The sequence below is a fragment of the Scyliorhinus torazame genome, chromosome 1 (assembly GCF_047496885.1).
Source record: "Scyliorhinus torazame isolate Kashiwa2021f chromosome 1, sScyTor2.1, whole genome shotgun sequence".
Classification (NCBI taxonomy): domain Eukaryota; kingdom Metazoa; phylum Chordata; class Chondrichthyes; order Carcharhiniformes; family Scyliorhinidae; genus Scyliorhinus; species Scyliorhinus torazame.
Window position 1 is genome coordinate 400923565 of NC_092707.1, and position 12288 is coordinate 400935852.

Below are 12288 nucleotides of genomic sequence, written 5' to 3' on the forward strand. Positions count from 1 at the left end.
GTGTCAGTGAGGGAGAGTCAGTGAGTCAGTGTCAGTGAGTCAGTGTCAGTGAGTCAGTGTCAGTGAGGGCAGTGTCAGTGAGGGAGTGTCAGTGAGGGAGTGTCAGTGAGGGAGTGTCAGTGAGTCAGAGTCAGTGAGTTCAGTGTCAGTGAGTCAGTGTCAGTGAGGGAGTGTCAGTGAGGGAGTGTCAGTGAGTGAGTGTCAGTGAGGGAGTGTCAGTGAGTCAGTGTCAGTGAGGGAGTGTCAGTGAGGGAGTGTCAGTGAGGGAGTGTCAGTGAGTCAGTGTCAGTGAGGGAGTGTCAGTGAGGGAGTGTCAGTGAGTCAGTGTCAGTGAGGGAGTGTCAGTGAGGGAGTGTCAGTGAGTCAGTGTCAGTGAGTCAGTGTCAGTGAGAGGAGTGTCAGTGAGTCAGTGTCAGTGAGGGAGTGTCAGTGAGTCAGTGTCAGTGAGGGAGTGTCAGTGAGGGAGTGTCAGTGAGTCAGTGTCAGTGAGGGAGTGTCAGTGAGTCAGTGTCAGTGAGGGAGTGTCAGTGAGTCAGTGTCAGTGAGTCAGTGTCAGTGAGTGAGTGTCAGTGAGTCAGTGTCAGTGAGGGAGTGTCAGTGAGGGAGTGTCAGTGAGTCAGTGTCAGTGAGGGAGTGTCAGTGAGGGAGTGTCAGTGAGTCAGTGTCAGTGAGTGAGTGTCAGTGAGTCAGTGTCAGTGAGTCAGTGTCAGTGAGTCAGTGTCAGTGAGGGAGTGTCAGTGAGTCAGTGTCAGTGAGTCAGTGTCAGTGAGTGAGTGTCAGTGAGTCAGTGTCAGTGAGGGAGTGTCAGTGAGGGAGTGTCAGTGAGTCAGTGTCAGTGAGGGAGTGTCAGTGAGGGAGTGTCAGTGAGTCAGTGTCAGTGAGTGAGTGTCAGTGAGTCAGTGTCAGTGAGTCAGTGTCAGTGAGTCAGTGTCAGTGAGTCAGTGTCAGTGAGTGAGTGTCAGTGAGTGAGTGTCAGTGAGTCAGTGTCAGTGAGTCAGTGTCAGTGAGTGAGTGTCAGTGAGTGAGTGTCAGTGAGTCAGTGTCAGTGAGTGAGTGTCAGTGAGGGCAGTGTCAGTGAGGGAGTGTCAGTGAGTCAGTGTCAGTGAGTGAGTGTCAGTGAGTCAGTGTCAGTGAGTGAGTGTCAGTGAGTCAGTGTCAGTGAGTCAGTGTCAGTGAGTCAGTGTCAGTGAGTCAGTGTCAGTGAGTCAGTGTCAGTGAGTCAGTGTCAGTGAGTCAGTGTCAGTGAGTCAGTGTCAGTGAGTCAGAGTCAGTGAGTCAGTGTCAGTGAGGGAGTGTCAGTGAGGGAGTGTCAGTGAGGGAGTTGTCAGTGAGGTCAGTGTCAGTGAGGGAGTGTCAGTGAGGGAGTGTCAGTGAGTCAGTGTCAGTGAGGGAGTGTCAGTGAGGGGAGTGTCAGTGAGTCAGTGTCAGTGAGTCAGTGTCAGTGAGTGAGTGTCAGTGAGTCAGTGTCAGTGAGGGAGTGTCAGTGAGGGAGTGTCAGTGAGGTGAGTGTCAGTGAGGGAGTGTCAGTGAGTCAGTGTCAGTGAGGGAGTGTCAGTGAGTCAGTGTCAGTGAGTCAGTGTCAGTGAGTCAGTGTCAGTGAGGGAGTGTCAGTGAGGGAGTGTCAGTGAGTCAGTGTCAGTGAGGAGTGTCAGTGAGGGAGTGTCAGTGAGTCAGTGTCAGTGAGTCAGTGTCAGTGAGGGAGTGTCAGTGAGTCAGTGTCAGTGAGTGAGTGTCAGTGAGTCAGTGAGTCAGTGAGTCAGTGTCAGTGAGTGAGTGTCAGTGAGTGAGTGTCAGTGAGTGAGTGTCAGTGAGTGAGTGTCAGTGAGTCAGTGTCAGTGAGTGAGTGTCAGTGAGTGAGTGTCAGTGAGTCAGTGTCAGTGAGGGAGTGTCAGTGAGGGAGTGTCAGTGAGGGAGTGTCAGTGAGGGAGTGTCAGTGAGGTCAGTGTCAGTGAGTCAGTGTCAGTGAGTCAGTGTCAGTGAGTCAGTGTCAGTGAGTCAGTGTCAGTGAGTCAGTGTCAGTGAGTGAGTGTCAGTGAGTCAGTGTCAGTGAGGGAGTGTCAGTGAGTCAGTGTCAGTGAGGGAGTGTCAGTGAGTCAGTGTCAGTGAGTCAGTGTCAGTGAGTCAGTGTCAGTGAGGGAGAGTCAGTGAGGGAGTGTCAGTGAGTCAGTGTCAGTGAGTCAGTGTCAGTGAGTCAGTGTCAGTGAGGGAGAGTCAGTGAGGGAGTGTCAGTGAGTCAGTGTCAGTGAGGGAGTGTCAGTGAGGGAGTGTCAGTGAGGGAGTGTCAGTGAGTCAGTGTCAGTGAGTCAGTGTCAGTGAGTCAGTGTCAGTGAGGGAGTGTCAGTGAGTCAGTGTCAGTGAGGGAGTGTCAGTGAGTCAGTGTCAGTGAGTCAGTGTCAGTGAGGGAGTGTCAGTGAGTCAGTGTCAGTGAGTCAGTGAGTCAGTGTCAGTGAGGGAGTGTCAGTGAGGGAGTGTCAGTGAGTGAGTGTCAGTGAGTGAGTGTCAGTGAGGGAGTGTCAGTGAGGGAGTGTCAGTGAGTCAGTGTCAGTGAGGGAGTGTCAGTGAGGGAGTGTCAGTGAGTCAGTGTCAGTGAGGGAGTGTCAGTGAGGGAGTGTCAGTGAGGGAGTGTCAGTGAGGGAGTGTCAGTGAGTCAGTGTCAGTGAGTCAGTGAGGGAGTGTCAGTGAGTCAGTGTCAGTGAGGGAGTGTCAGTGAGGGAGTGTCAGTGAGTCAGTGTCAGTGAGTCAGTGTCAGTGAGGGAGTGTCAGTGAGTCAGTGTCAGTGAGTCAGTGTCAGTGAGGGAGTGTCAGTGAGGGAGTGTCAGTGAGTCAGTGTCAGTGAGTCAGTGTCAGTGAGGGAGTGTCAGTGAGGGAGTGTCAGTGAGGGAGTGTCAGTGAGTCAGTGTCAGTGAGTCAGTGTCAGTGAGGTCAGTGTCAGTGAGTCAGTGTCAGTGAGTCAGTGTCAGTGAGTCAGTGTCAGTGAGTCAGTGTCAGTGAGGGAGTGTCAGTGAGTCAGTGTCAGTGAGTCAGTGTCAGTGAGGGAGTGTCAGTGAGGGAGTGTCAGTGAGTCAGTGTCAGTGTCAGGTCAGTGAGTCAGGTGTCAGTGAGGGAGTGTCAGTGAGTCAGTGTCAGTGAGGGAGTGTCAGTGAGGCAGTGTCAGTGAGTCAGTGTCAGTGAGTCAGTGTCAGTGAGGGAGTGTCGAGTGAGTCAGTGTCAGTGAGGAGTGTCAGTGAGGGAGTGTCAGTGAGTCAGTGTCAGTGAGTCAGTGTCAGTGAGGGAGTGTCAGTGAGGGAGTGTCAGTGAGTGAGTGTCAGTGAGTCAGAGTCAGTGAGGGAGTGTCAGTGAGTCAGTGTCAGTGAGTCAGTGTCAGTGAGTCAGTGTCAGTGAGTCAGTGAGGGAGTGTCAGTGAGGGAGTGTCAGTGAGTCAGTGTCAGTGAGGGAGTGTCAGTGAGGGAGTGTCAGTGAGTCAGTGTCAGTGAGTCAGTGTCAGTGAGTCAGTGTCAGTGAGTCAGTGTCAGTGAGTCAGTGTCAGTGAGTCAGTGTCAGTGAGGGAGTGTCAGTGAGGGAGTGTCAGTGAGTCAGTGTCAGTGAGGGAGTGTCAGTGAGGGAGTGTCAGTGAGGGAGTGTCAGTGAGGAGTGTCAGTGAGTCAGTGTCAGTGAGTCAGTGTCAGTGAGTCAGTGTCAGTGAGGAGTGTCAGTGAGGGAGTGTCAGTGAGTCAGTGTCAGGAGTCAGTGTCAGTGAGTCAGTGTCAGTGAGTCAGTGTCAGTGAGGGAGTGTCAGTGAGTCAGTGTCAGTGAGTCAGTGTCAGTGAGGGAGTGTCAGTGAGTCAGTGTCAGTGAGGGAGTGTCAGTGAGTCAGTGTCAGTGAGGGAGTGTCAGTGTCAGTGAGGGAGTGTCAGTGAGTCAGTGTCAGTGAGGGAGTGTCAGTGAGGGAGTGTCAGTGAGGGAGTGTCAGTGAGGGTCAGTGAGTCAGTGTCAGTGAGTCAGTGTCAGTGAGTCAGTGTCAGTGAGGGAGTGTCAGTGAGGGAGTGTCAGTGAGTGGGAGTGTCAGTGAGGGAGTGTCAGTGAGTCAGTGTCAGTGAGGGAGTGTCAGTGAGGTCAGTGTCAGTGAGGGTCAGTGAGTCAGTGTCAGTGAGTCAGTGTCAGTGAGTCAGTGTCAGTGAGTCAGTGTCAGTGAGGGAGTGTCAGTGAGGGAGTGTCAGTGAGTCAGTGTCAGTGAGGGAGTGTCAGTGAGGGAGTGTCAGTGAGTGAGTGTCAGTGAGTGAGTGTCAGTGAGTCAGTGTCAGTGAGGGAGTGTCAGTGAGGGAGTGTCAGTGAGTGAGTGTCAGTGAGTGAGTGTCAGTGAGTGAGTGTCAGTGAGGGAGTGTCAGTGAGGAGAGTGTCAGTGAGTCAGTGTCAGTGAGGGAGTGTCAGTGAGGGAGTGTCAGTGAGGGAGTGTCAGTGTCAGTGAGTCAGTGTCAGTGAGGGAGTGTCAGTGAGTCAGTGTCAGTGAGTCAGTGTCAGTGAGGGAGTGTCAGTGAGGGAGTGTCAGTGAGGGAGTGTCAGTGAGGGAGTGTCAGTGAGTCAGTGTCAGTGAGTCAGTGTCAGTGAGGGAGTGTCAGTGAGTCAGTGTCAGTGAGTCAGTGTCAGTGAGGGAGTGTCAGTGAGGAGTGTCAGTGAGGGAGTGTCAGTGAGGGAGTGTCCAGTGAGTCAGTGTCAGTGAGGGAGTGTCAGTGAGGGAGAGTCAGTGAGTCAGTGTCAGTGAGTCAGTGTCAGTGAGTCAGTGTCAGTGAGTCAGTGTCAGTGAGTGAGTGTCAGTGAGTCAGTGTCAGTGAGGGAGTGTCAGTGAGTCAGTGTCAGTGAGTCAGTGTCAGTGAGTCAGTGTCAGTGAGTGAGTGTCAGTGAGTCAGTGTCAGTGAGGGAGTGTCAGTGAGTCAGTGTCAGTGAGTCAGTGTCAGTGAGGGAGTGTCAGTGAGTCAGTGTCAGTGAGTCAGTGTCAGTGAGTCAGTGTCAGTGAGTCAGTGTCAGTGAGTCAGTGTCAGTGAGGGAGTGTCAGTGAGTCAGTGTCAGTGAGGGAGTGTCAGTGAGTCAGTGTCAGTGAGGGGAGTGTCAGTGAGTCAGTGTCAGTGAGGGAGTGTCAGTGAGTCAGTGTCAGTGAGTCAGTGTCAGTGAGGGAGTGTCAGTGAGTCAGTGTCAGTGAGTCAGTGTCAGTGAGGGAGTGTCAGTGAGGGAGTGTCAGTGAGTCAGTGTCAGTGAGGGAGTGTCAGTGAGGGAGTGTCAGTGAGGGAGTGTCAGTGAGTCAGTGTCAGTGAGTCAGTGTCAGTGAGGGAGTGTCAGTGAGTCAGTGTCAGTGAGTCAGTGTCAGTGAGGGAGTGTCAGTGAGTCAGTGTCAGTGAGTCAGTGTCAGTGAGGGAGTGTCAGTGAGTCAGTGTCAGTGAGTCAGTGTCAGTGAGTCAGTGTCAGTGAGGGAGTGTCAGTGAGGGAGTGTCAGTGAGGGAGTGTCAGTGAGTGAGAGTCAGTGAGTCAGTGTCAGTGAGGGAGTGTCAGTGAGTCAGTGTCAGTGAGGGAGTGTCAGTGAGTCAGTGTCAGTGAGTCAGTGTCAGTGAGTCAGTGTCAGTGAGGGAGTGTCAGTGAGGGAGTGTCAGTGAGGGAGTGTCAGTGAGTCAGTGTCAGTGAGGGAGTGTCAGTGAGTGAGTGTCAGTGAGTCAGTGTCAGTGAGTCAGTGTCAGTGAGTCAGTGTCAGTGAGGGGAGTGTCAGTGAGTCAGTGTCAGTGAGTCAGTGTCAGTGAGTCAGTGTCAGTGAGTGAGTGTCAGTGAGTCAGTGTCAGTGAGTCAGTGTCAGTGAGGGAGTGTCAGTGAGTCAGTGTCAGTGAGTCAGTGTCAGTGAGGGAGTGTCAGTGAGTCAGTGTCAGTGAGTCAGTGTCAGTGAGGGAGTGTCAGTGAGTCAGTGTCAGTGAGTCAGTGTCAGTGAGTGAGTGTCAGTGAGTCAGTGTCAGTGAGGGAGTGTCAGTGAGTCAGTGTCAGTGAGTGAGTGTCAGTGAGTCAGTGTCAGTGAGTCAGTGTCAGTGAGGGAGTGTCAGTGAGTCAGTGTCAGTGAGTCAGTGTCAGTGAGTCAGTGTCAGTGAGTCAGTGTCAGTGAGGGAGTGTCAGTGAGTCAGTGTCAGTGAGGGAGTGTCAGTGAATCAGTGTCAGTGAGGGAGTGTCAGTGAGGGAGTGTCAGTGAGTCAGTGTCAGTGTCAGTGAGTGAGTGTCAGTGAGTGAGTGTCAGTGAGTCAGTGTCAGTGAGGGAGTGTCAGTGAGTCAGTGTCAGTGAGTCAGTGTCAGTGAGGGAGTGTCAGTGAGGGAGTGTCAGTGAGTCAGTGTCAGTGAGGGAGTGTCAGTGAGGGAGTGTCAGTGAGGGAGTGTCAGTGAGTCAGTGTCAGTGAGTCAGTGTCAGTGAGTCAGTGTCAGTGAGGGAGTGTCAGTGAGTGAGTGTCAGTGAGGGAGAGTCAGTGAGTCAGTGTCAGTGAGTCAGTGTCAGTGAGTCAGTGTCAGTGAGTCAGTGTCAGTGAGGGAGAGTCAGTGAGTCAGTGTCAGTGAGTGAGTGTCAGTGAGGGAGTGTCAGTGAGTCAGTGTCAGTGAGTCAGTGTCAGTGAGTCAGTGTCAGTGAGTCAGTGTCAGTGAGGGAGTGTCAGTGAGTCAGTGTCAGTGAGTCAGTGTCAGTGAGGGGAGTGTCAGTGAGTCAGTGTCAGTGAGTCAGTGTCAGTGAGTCAGTGTCAGTGAGGGAGTGTCAGTGAGGGAGTGTCAGTGAGTCAGTGTCAGTGAGTCAGTGTCAGTGAGTCAGTGTCAGTGAGGGAGTGTCAGTGAGGGAGTGTCAGTGAGGGAGTGTCAGTGAGTCAGTGTCAGTGAGGGAGTGTCAGTGAGTCAGTGTCAGTGAGGGAGTGTCAGTGAGGGAGTGTCAGTGAGTCAGTGTCAGTGTTGAGGGAGTGTCAGGGTGAGGGAGTGTCAGGGTGAGGGAGTGTCAGGGTGAGGGAGTGTCAGGGTGAGGGAGTGTCAGGTTGAGAGAGTGTCAGAGTGAGGGAGTGTCAGAGTGAGGGAGTGTCAGAGTGAGGGAGTGTCAGAGTGAGGGAGTGTCAGGGTGAGGGAGTGTCAGGGTGAGGGAGTGTCAGGGTGAGGGAGTGTCAGGGTGAGGGAGTGTCAGAGTGAGGGAGTGTCAGAGTGAGGGAGTGTCAGAGTGAGGGAGTGTCAGAGTGAGGGAGTGTCAGGGTGAGGGAGTGTCAGGGTGAGGGAATGTCAGGGTGAGGGAATGTCAGGGTGAGGGAATGTCAGGGTGAGGGAATGTCAGGGTGAGGGAATGTCCGGGTGAGGGAATGTCCGGGTGAGGGAGTGTCAGAGTGAGGGAGTGTCAGAGTGAGGGAGTGTCAGAGTGAGGGAGTGTCAGGGTGAGGGAGTGTCAGGTTGAGGGAGTGTCAGGTTGAGGGAGTGTCAGGTTGAGGGAGTGTCAGGTTGAGGGAGTGTCAGGTTGAGGGAGTGTCAGGGTGAGGGAGTGTCAGGGTGAGGGAGTGTCAGGGTGAGGGAGTGTCAGGGTGAGGGAGTGTCAGGGTGAGGGAGTGTCAGGGTGAGGGAGTGTCAGGGTGAGGGAGTGTCAGGGTGAGGGAGTGTCAGGGTGAGGGAGTGTCAGGGTGAGGGAGTGTCAGGGTGAGGGAGTGTCAGGGTGAGGGAGTGTCAGGGTGAGGGAGTGTCAGAGTGAGGGAGTGTCGGGGTGAGGGAGTGTCAGAGTGAGGGAGTGTCAGAGTGAGGGAGTGTCAGAGTGAGGGAGTGTCAGAGTGAGGGAGTGTCAGAGTGAGGGAGTGTCAGAGTGAGGGAGTGTCAGAGTGAGGGAGTGTCAGAGTGAGGGAGTGTCAGAGTGAGGGAGTGTCAGGGTGAGGGAGTGTCAGGGTGAGGGAGTGTCAGGGTGAGGGAGTGTCAGGGTGAGGGAGTGTCAGGGTGAGGGAGTGTCAGGGTGAGGGAGTGTCAGGGTGAGGGAGTGTCAGGGTGAGGGAGTGTCAGGGTGAGGGAGTGTCAGGGTGAGGGAGTGTCAGGGTGAGGGAGTGTCAGGGTGAGGGAGTGTCGGGTGTGAGGGAGTGTCGGGGTGAGGGAGTGTCAGGGTGAGGGAGTGTCAGGGTGAGGGAGTGTCAGGGTGAGGGAGAGTGTCAGGGTGAGGGAGTGTCAGGGGTGAGGGAGTGTCAGGGTGAGGGAGTGTCAGGGTGAGGGAGTGTCAGGGGTGAGGGAGTGTCAGGGTGAGGGAGTGTCAGATTGAGGGAGTGTCAGTGAGAAGGTTGCTGTAAATGTGAAGATATTGAAGTGGACCAGGGAATCAGGGGTTATGGGGAGAAGGCAGGAGAATGGGGATGAGAAAATATCAGCCTGATTGAATGCGGAGCAGACTCGATGGGCCGAGTGGCCTAATTCTGGTTCTATGTCTTATGGACGAAGAGGAAAGAGAGAGAGAGAGATGTATTTTTGTCAGCTTCTGCAGTAATGATTCGGAGCAGCTGAACTCCTGAAAAATGAGAAACAAACGGGCATCGACATACTCTGAGCAATTGAGATACACAATAATATAAATTATAATCTCAGATATATTAGAGCTTTATATTTCGTGTTTCCTGGGCACTTTACCCGCCATCGAAGATTTTGATTCTGGTGGGTTCCACTTGCTTGCAGGAATGGTCTTTATTAACACCCGTCTCCATCTTTTCCCTCTCCTTTTCAAAACTTCCTGCTGTCTTTCTTCCGGCCCCATCGCTCTCACACTGGGAAGATTCGTACCATTTAATCTGGAAAAGACAGATGGCATTAACTCCCTTTTTGTCCCTCGTCCGAGCACGGATTTAAGCTTTTAACCCTTTGAAGGCCTCTGCTTTTCTCGCAATCGCTGAGGGGGAGGACAGAATGAGACGGGATCTGATTGAAACATATTAGATCCTGACGGGATCTCGACAGGGCTGCAGGGTGGGGGACAATTCCTCGCGTGGGGGAATCTAGCGCTGGGGGTTGGGGGGGGGGGGGGGGGAGGGGCACAGTTTAAAAATAAGGGGTCTCCCGTTTAAGATGGAGGTGAGGAGGAATTTCTTCTTTCAGAGGGTGGTTGGTGTTTGGAAATCACTTCCCCAGATAGCCGTGGGGCTGGGGCATTGAATATACTCAAGGCTGAGTGATACAATATTTGATCGACAAGAGGGTCATAGAATCATAGAATTTACAGTGCAGAAGGAAGCCATTCGGCCCATCGAGTCTGCACTGACCCTTACAAAGAGCACCCGACTGAAGCCCATGTATCTACCCTAGAGTAGTGGGGGCATGGAATGCACTGCCTGTGGAAGTAGTTGAGTCGGAAACATTAGGGACCTTCAAGCAGCTATTGGATAGGTACATGGATTACGGTAAAATGATATAGTGTAGATTTATTTGTTCTTAAGGGCAGCACGGTAGCATTGTGGATAGCACAATTGCATCACATCTCCAGGGTCCCAGGTTCGATTCTGGCTTGGGTCACTGTGCGGAGTCTGAACGTCCTCCCCGTGTCTGCGTGGGTTTCCTCCGGGTGCTCCGGTTTACTCCCACAGTCCAAAGATGTGCAGGTTAGGTGGATTGGCCATGATAAATTGCCCTTAGTGTCCAAAATTGCCCTTGGTGTTGGGTGGAGGTGTTGAGTTTGGGTAGGGTGCTCTTTCCAAGAGCCGGTGCAGACTCAAAGGGCCGAATGGCCTCCTTCTGCATGTAAATTCAATGATAATCTATGATTAATCTAGGACAAAGGTTCGGCACAACATCGTGGGCCGAAGGGCCTGTTCTGTGCTGTATTTTCTATGTTCTTTGTTCTATCCCCGTAACCCCCACTTAACATTTTTTGGACACGAAGGGCAATTTAGCATAGCCAATCCACCTAACCCGCACATCTTTGGACTGTGTGAGGAAACGGGAGCACCCGGAGGAAACCCACGCAGACACGGGGAGGATGTGCAGACTCTACACAGACAGTGACCCAAGCCGGGAATCGAACCTTGGACCCAGGAGCTGTGAAGTGACTGTGCTAACCACTATGCCACCGTGCTGTGGGGCACGAGTGAAAGAAAGGAAAGTGGAGTTGAAGCCACAATCCATGATCTTGTTGAACGGCACAGCAGGCTGGAAGGGCTGAATAACCTACTCCTGTCCCACAGAAGGGGACTAGCAGGTTTCTTGTGCCTCTGCCACCTCTTTGAAAGATCCATTTGGTTAATCCTGCTTCACACCATCTTCTGCGTAGCACAGTAAATCTTTCCCCTCAAAGCATTAACATAGGAACGTAAGAATTAGGAACAGAAGTCGGCAATTTTTAGACACAAAGGAAAAGAAGGGGCTTTAGCACATTCGGCTAAATTGTTGGCTTTTAAAGCAAGCCAGCAGCACGGTTCAATTCCTGTACCAGCCTCCCCGAACAGGCACTGGAATGTGGCGACTAGGGGCTTTACACAGTAACTTCATTGAAGCCTACTTGTGACAATAAGTGATTTTAATTAAATTTCATTTCATTTCAATTCAGCCCTTCGAGCCTGCTCCGTCATTCAATCAGATCATGGCTGATCTCTTCCTGGTCCCAAATCAACCTCCTTCCCTGATCCCCGTATCCCTTTAACCCAATTTTAAAAATCAGAAATATATCTATCTCCTTCTTGAAACCATTTAATGACTCAGACTCCGCCGCACTATCCGGCAGCGAATTCCACAAATTCACCACCCTCTGCGAGAAGTGGCTCCTCCTCATCTCAGTTTTAAATCTACCACCTCTCAACCTGTATCTGTGGCCTCTAAATTACCCGTCAATAGGGAATATTTGATCTACATTTACTTTATCAATCTCTTTTAGTATTTTATGCACCTCGACCAGATCCCCTCTCATCCTTCTAAACTCCAGCGAGTATAATCCCAAACTGTTTAGTCTCTCCTCACACGTCAACCCTTTCATCCCCGGAATCAATTTGGTGAACCTCCTCTGAACTGACTCCAATGCCACCACATCCTTCCTCAAATAAGGAGACCAAAACTGGACACAATGCTCCAGATGTGGTCTCACCAACACCCTATATAATTGCAACAATACTTCTCTACTTTTATACTCCAGTCCTTCCGCAATAAATGCTAACATTCCATTTGCCTTTTTAGTTACATGCTGTACCTGCACACCGACTTTCTGTGATTCATGAACAAAGACACCCAGATCCCTCTGCCCAGACGCATCTTGAATCTGCTTCCTGTTTAGATCATAATTTGCCTTTCTATTTTGTCACTCTTTTCTACATTAAACTCCATCCGCCAAATTTTGTAAATAGTTGAGGTCCGCGTACTGACCCCTGCAGTACCCCGCTAGTTACAGTTCACCAGCCAGAGGGAGACCCGCTTATCCTGACCCTAAGCTCTCTGACAGTCAGCCAATCCTCAATCCAATCTAGTACTCTACTTCCAATCCTCTGCGATCTCACCTTCTGGATCAGTCTTTTTTGCGGCAATTGTCAAACGCCTTCTCGAAGTCTAAATATACCACCTCCACATGTTCCCCATTATCCACCTTGCTGGTTACATTCTCAAAGAACTCAACAAAGTTTGTCAAGCATCAGTACCCTTCATAAAACCATGCGGACAATGGTGGATTGAGCTTTTTCTTTCCAAATATTCAGCCATCTCCTGCTTAATGATTGATTCCAGCAACTTCCCCACCACAGAAGTCAAGGTAACTGGTCTATAGTTTCCTCCTTTTTGCCTTTCTCCCTTTTTGAATAAGGGCGTCACATTGGCGTGTTTCCAATCCACCGGGACCCTTCCAGAATCCAGGGAATTCTGAAATATAGCCAATGCATCCACTTAATACCTTAGGCAGCAGGCCCCAGAGACTTATCTGTCTTTAATCCCATTAGTTTATTCAATACCGTCTCCATAGTGATGGTTATTGCACCAAGTTCCTCTGCATTAACTGTAGTTTTTGGAAAATTTTCATTATCTTCTACCATGAATAGAAACTGTTGGTTCAGTGCCTCCTCCATCTCTGTGTTTCCCATTATTCCCTCACCAATATCATCCTCTAAAGGGGAAACATTTACTTTAGCTAATCTCTTTAAATACTTGTAGAAGCTTTTGGTGTCAGTGTTTATGTTTTCTGCTAGTTTCCTTTCATAGTTCACCTTAGGTCTTTTTAGTAATCTTTTGCTGAACCTTGATGTTCTCGCAATCCTCCATTTTACCACTTGCTTTTGCAATATGGTAGGTCCTAGTTTTTGCCTTTATGTCTTCCTTGACTTCCTTGTTTAGCCGTGGAAT

At 51.3% G+C, this 12288-nt stretch overlaps 1 protein-coding gene across 8 annotated transcripts in view; it reads right to left on the reverse strand.

Moving 5' to 3' along the window:
* The window catches only part of hivep2a (HIVEP zinc finger 2a), a 342236-nt gene that overhangs the window by 48863 nt on the left and 281085 nt on the right, over window positions 1–12288 (reverse strand). For all 8 annotated transcript variants that reach the window (XM_072513949.1, XM_072513915.1, XM_072513957.1 and 5 more), the window contains one exon: window positions 8614–8771. In XM_072513949.1, coding sequence (XP_072370050.1) covers window positions 8614–8771 — 158 coding nt within the window. The remainder of the gene's footprint in view (window positions 1–8613; window positions 8772–12288) is intronic.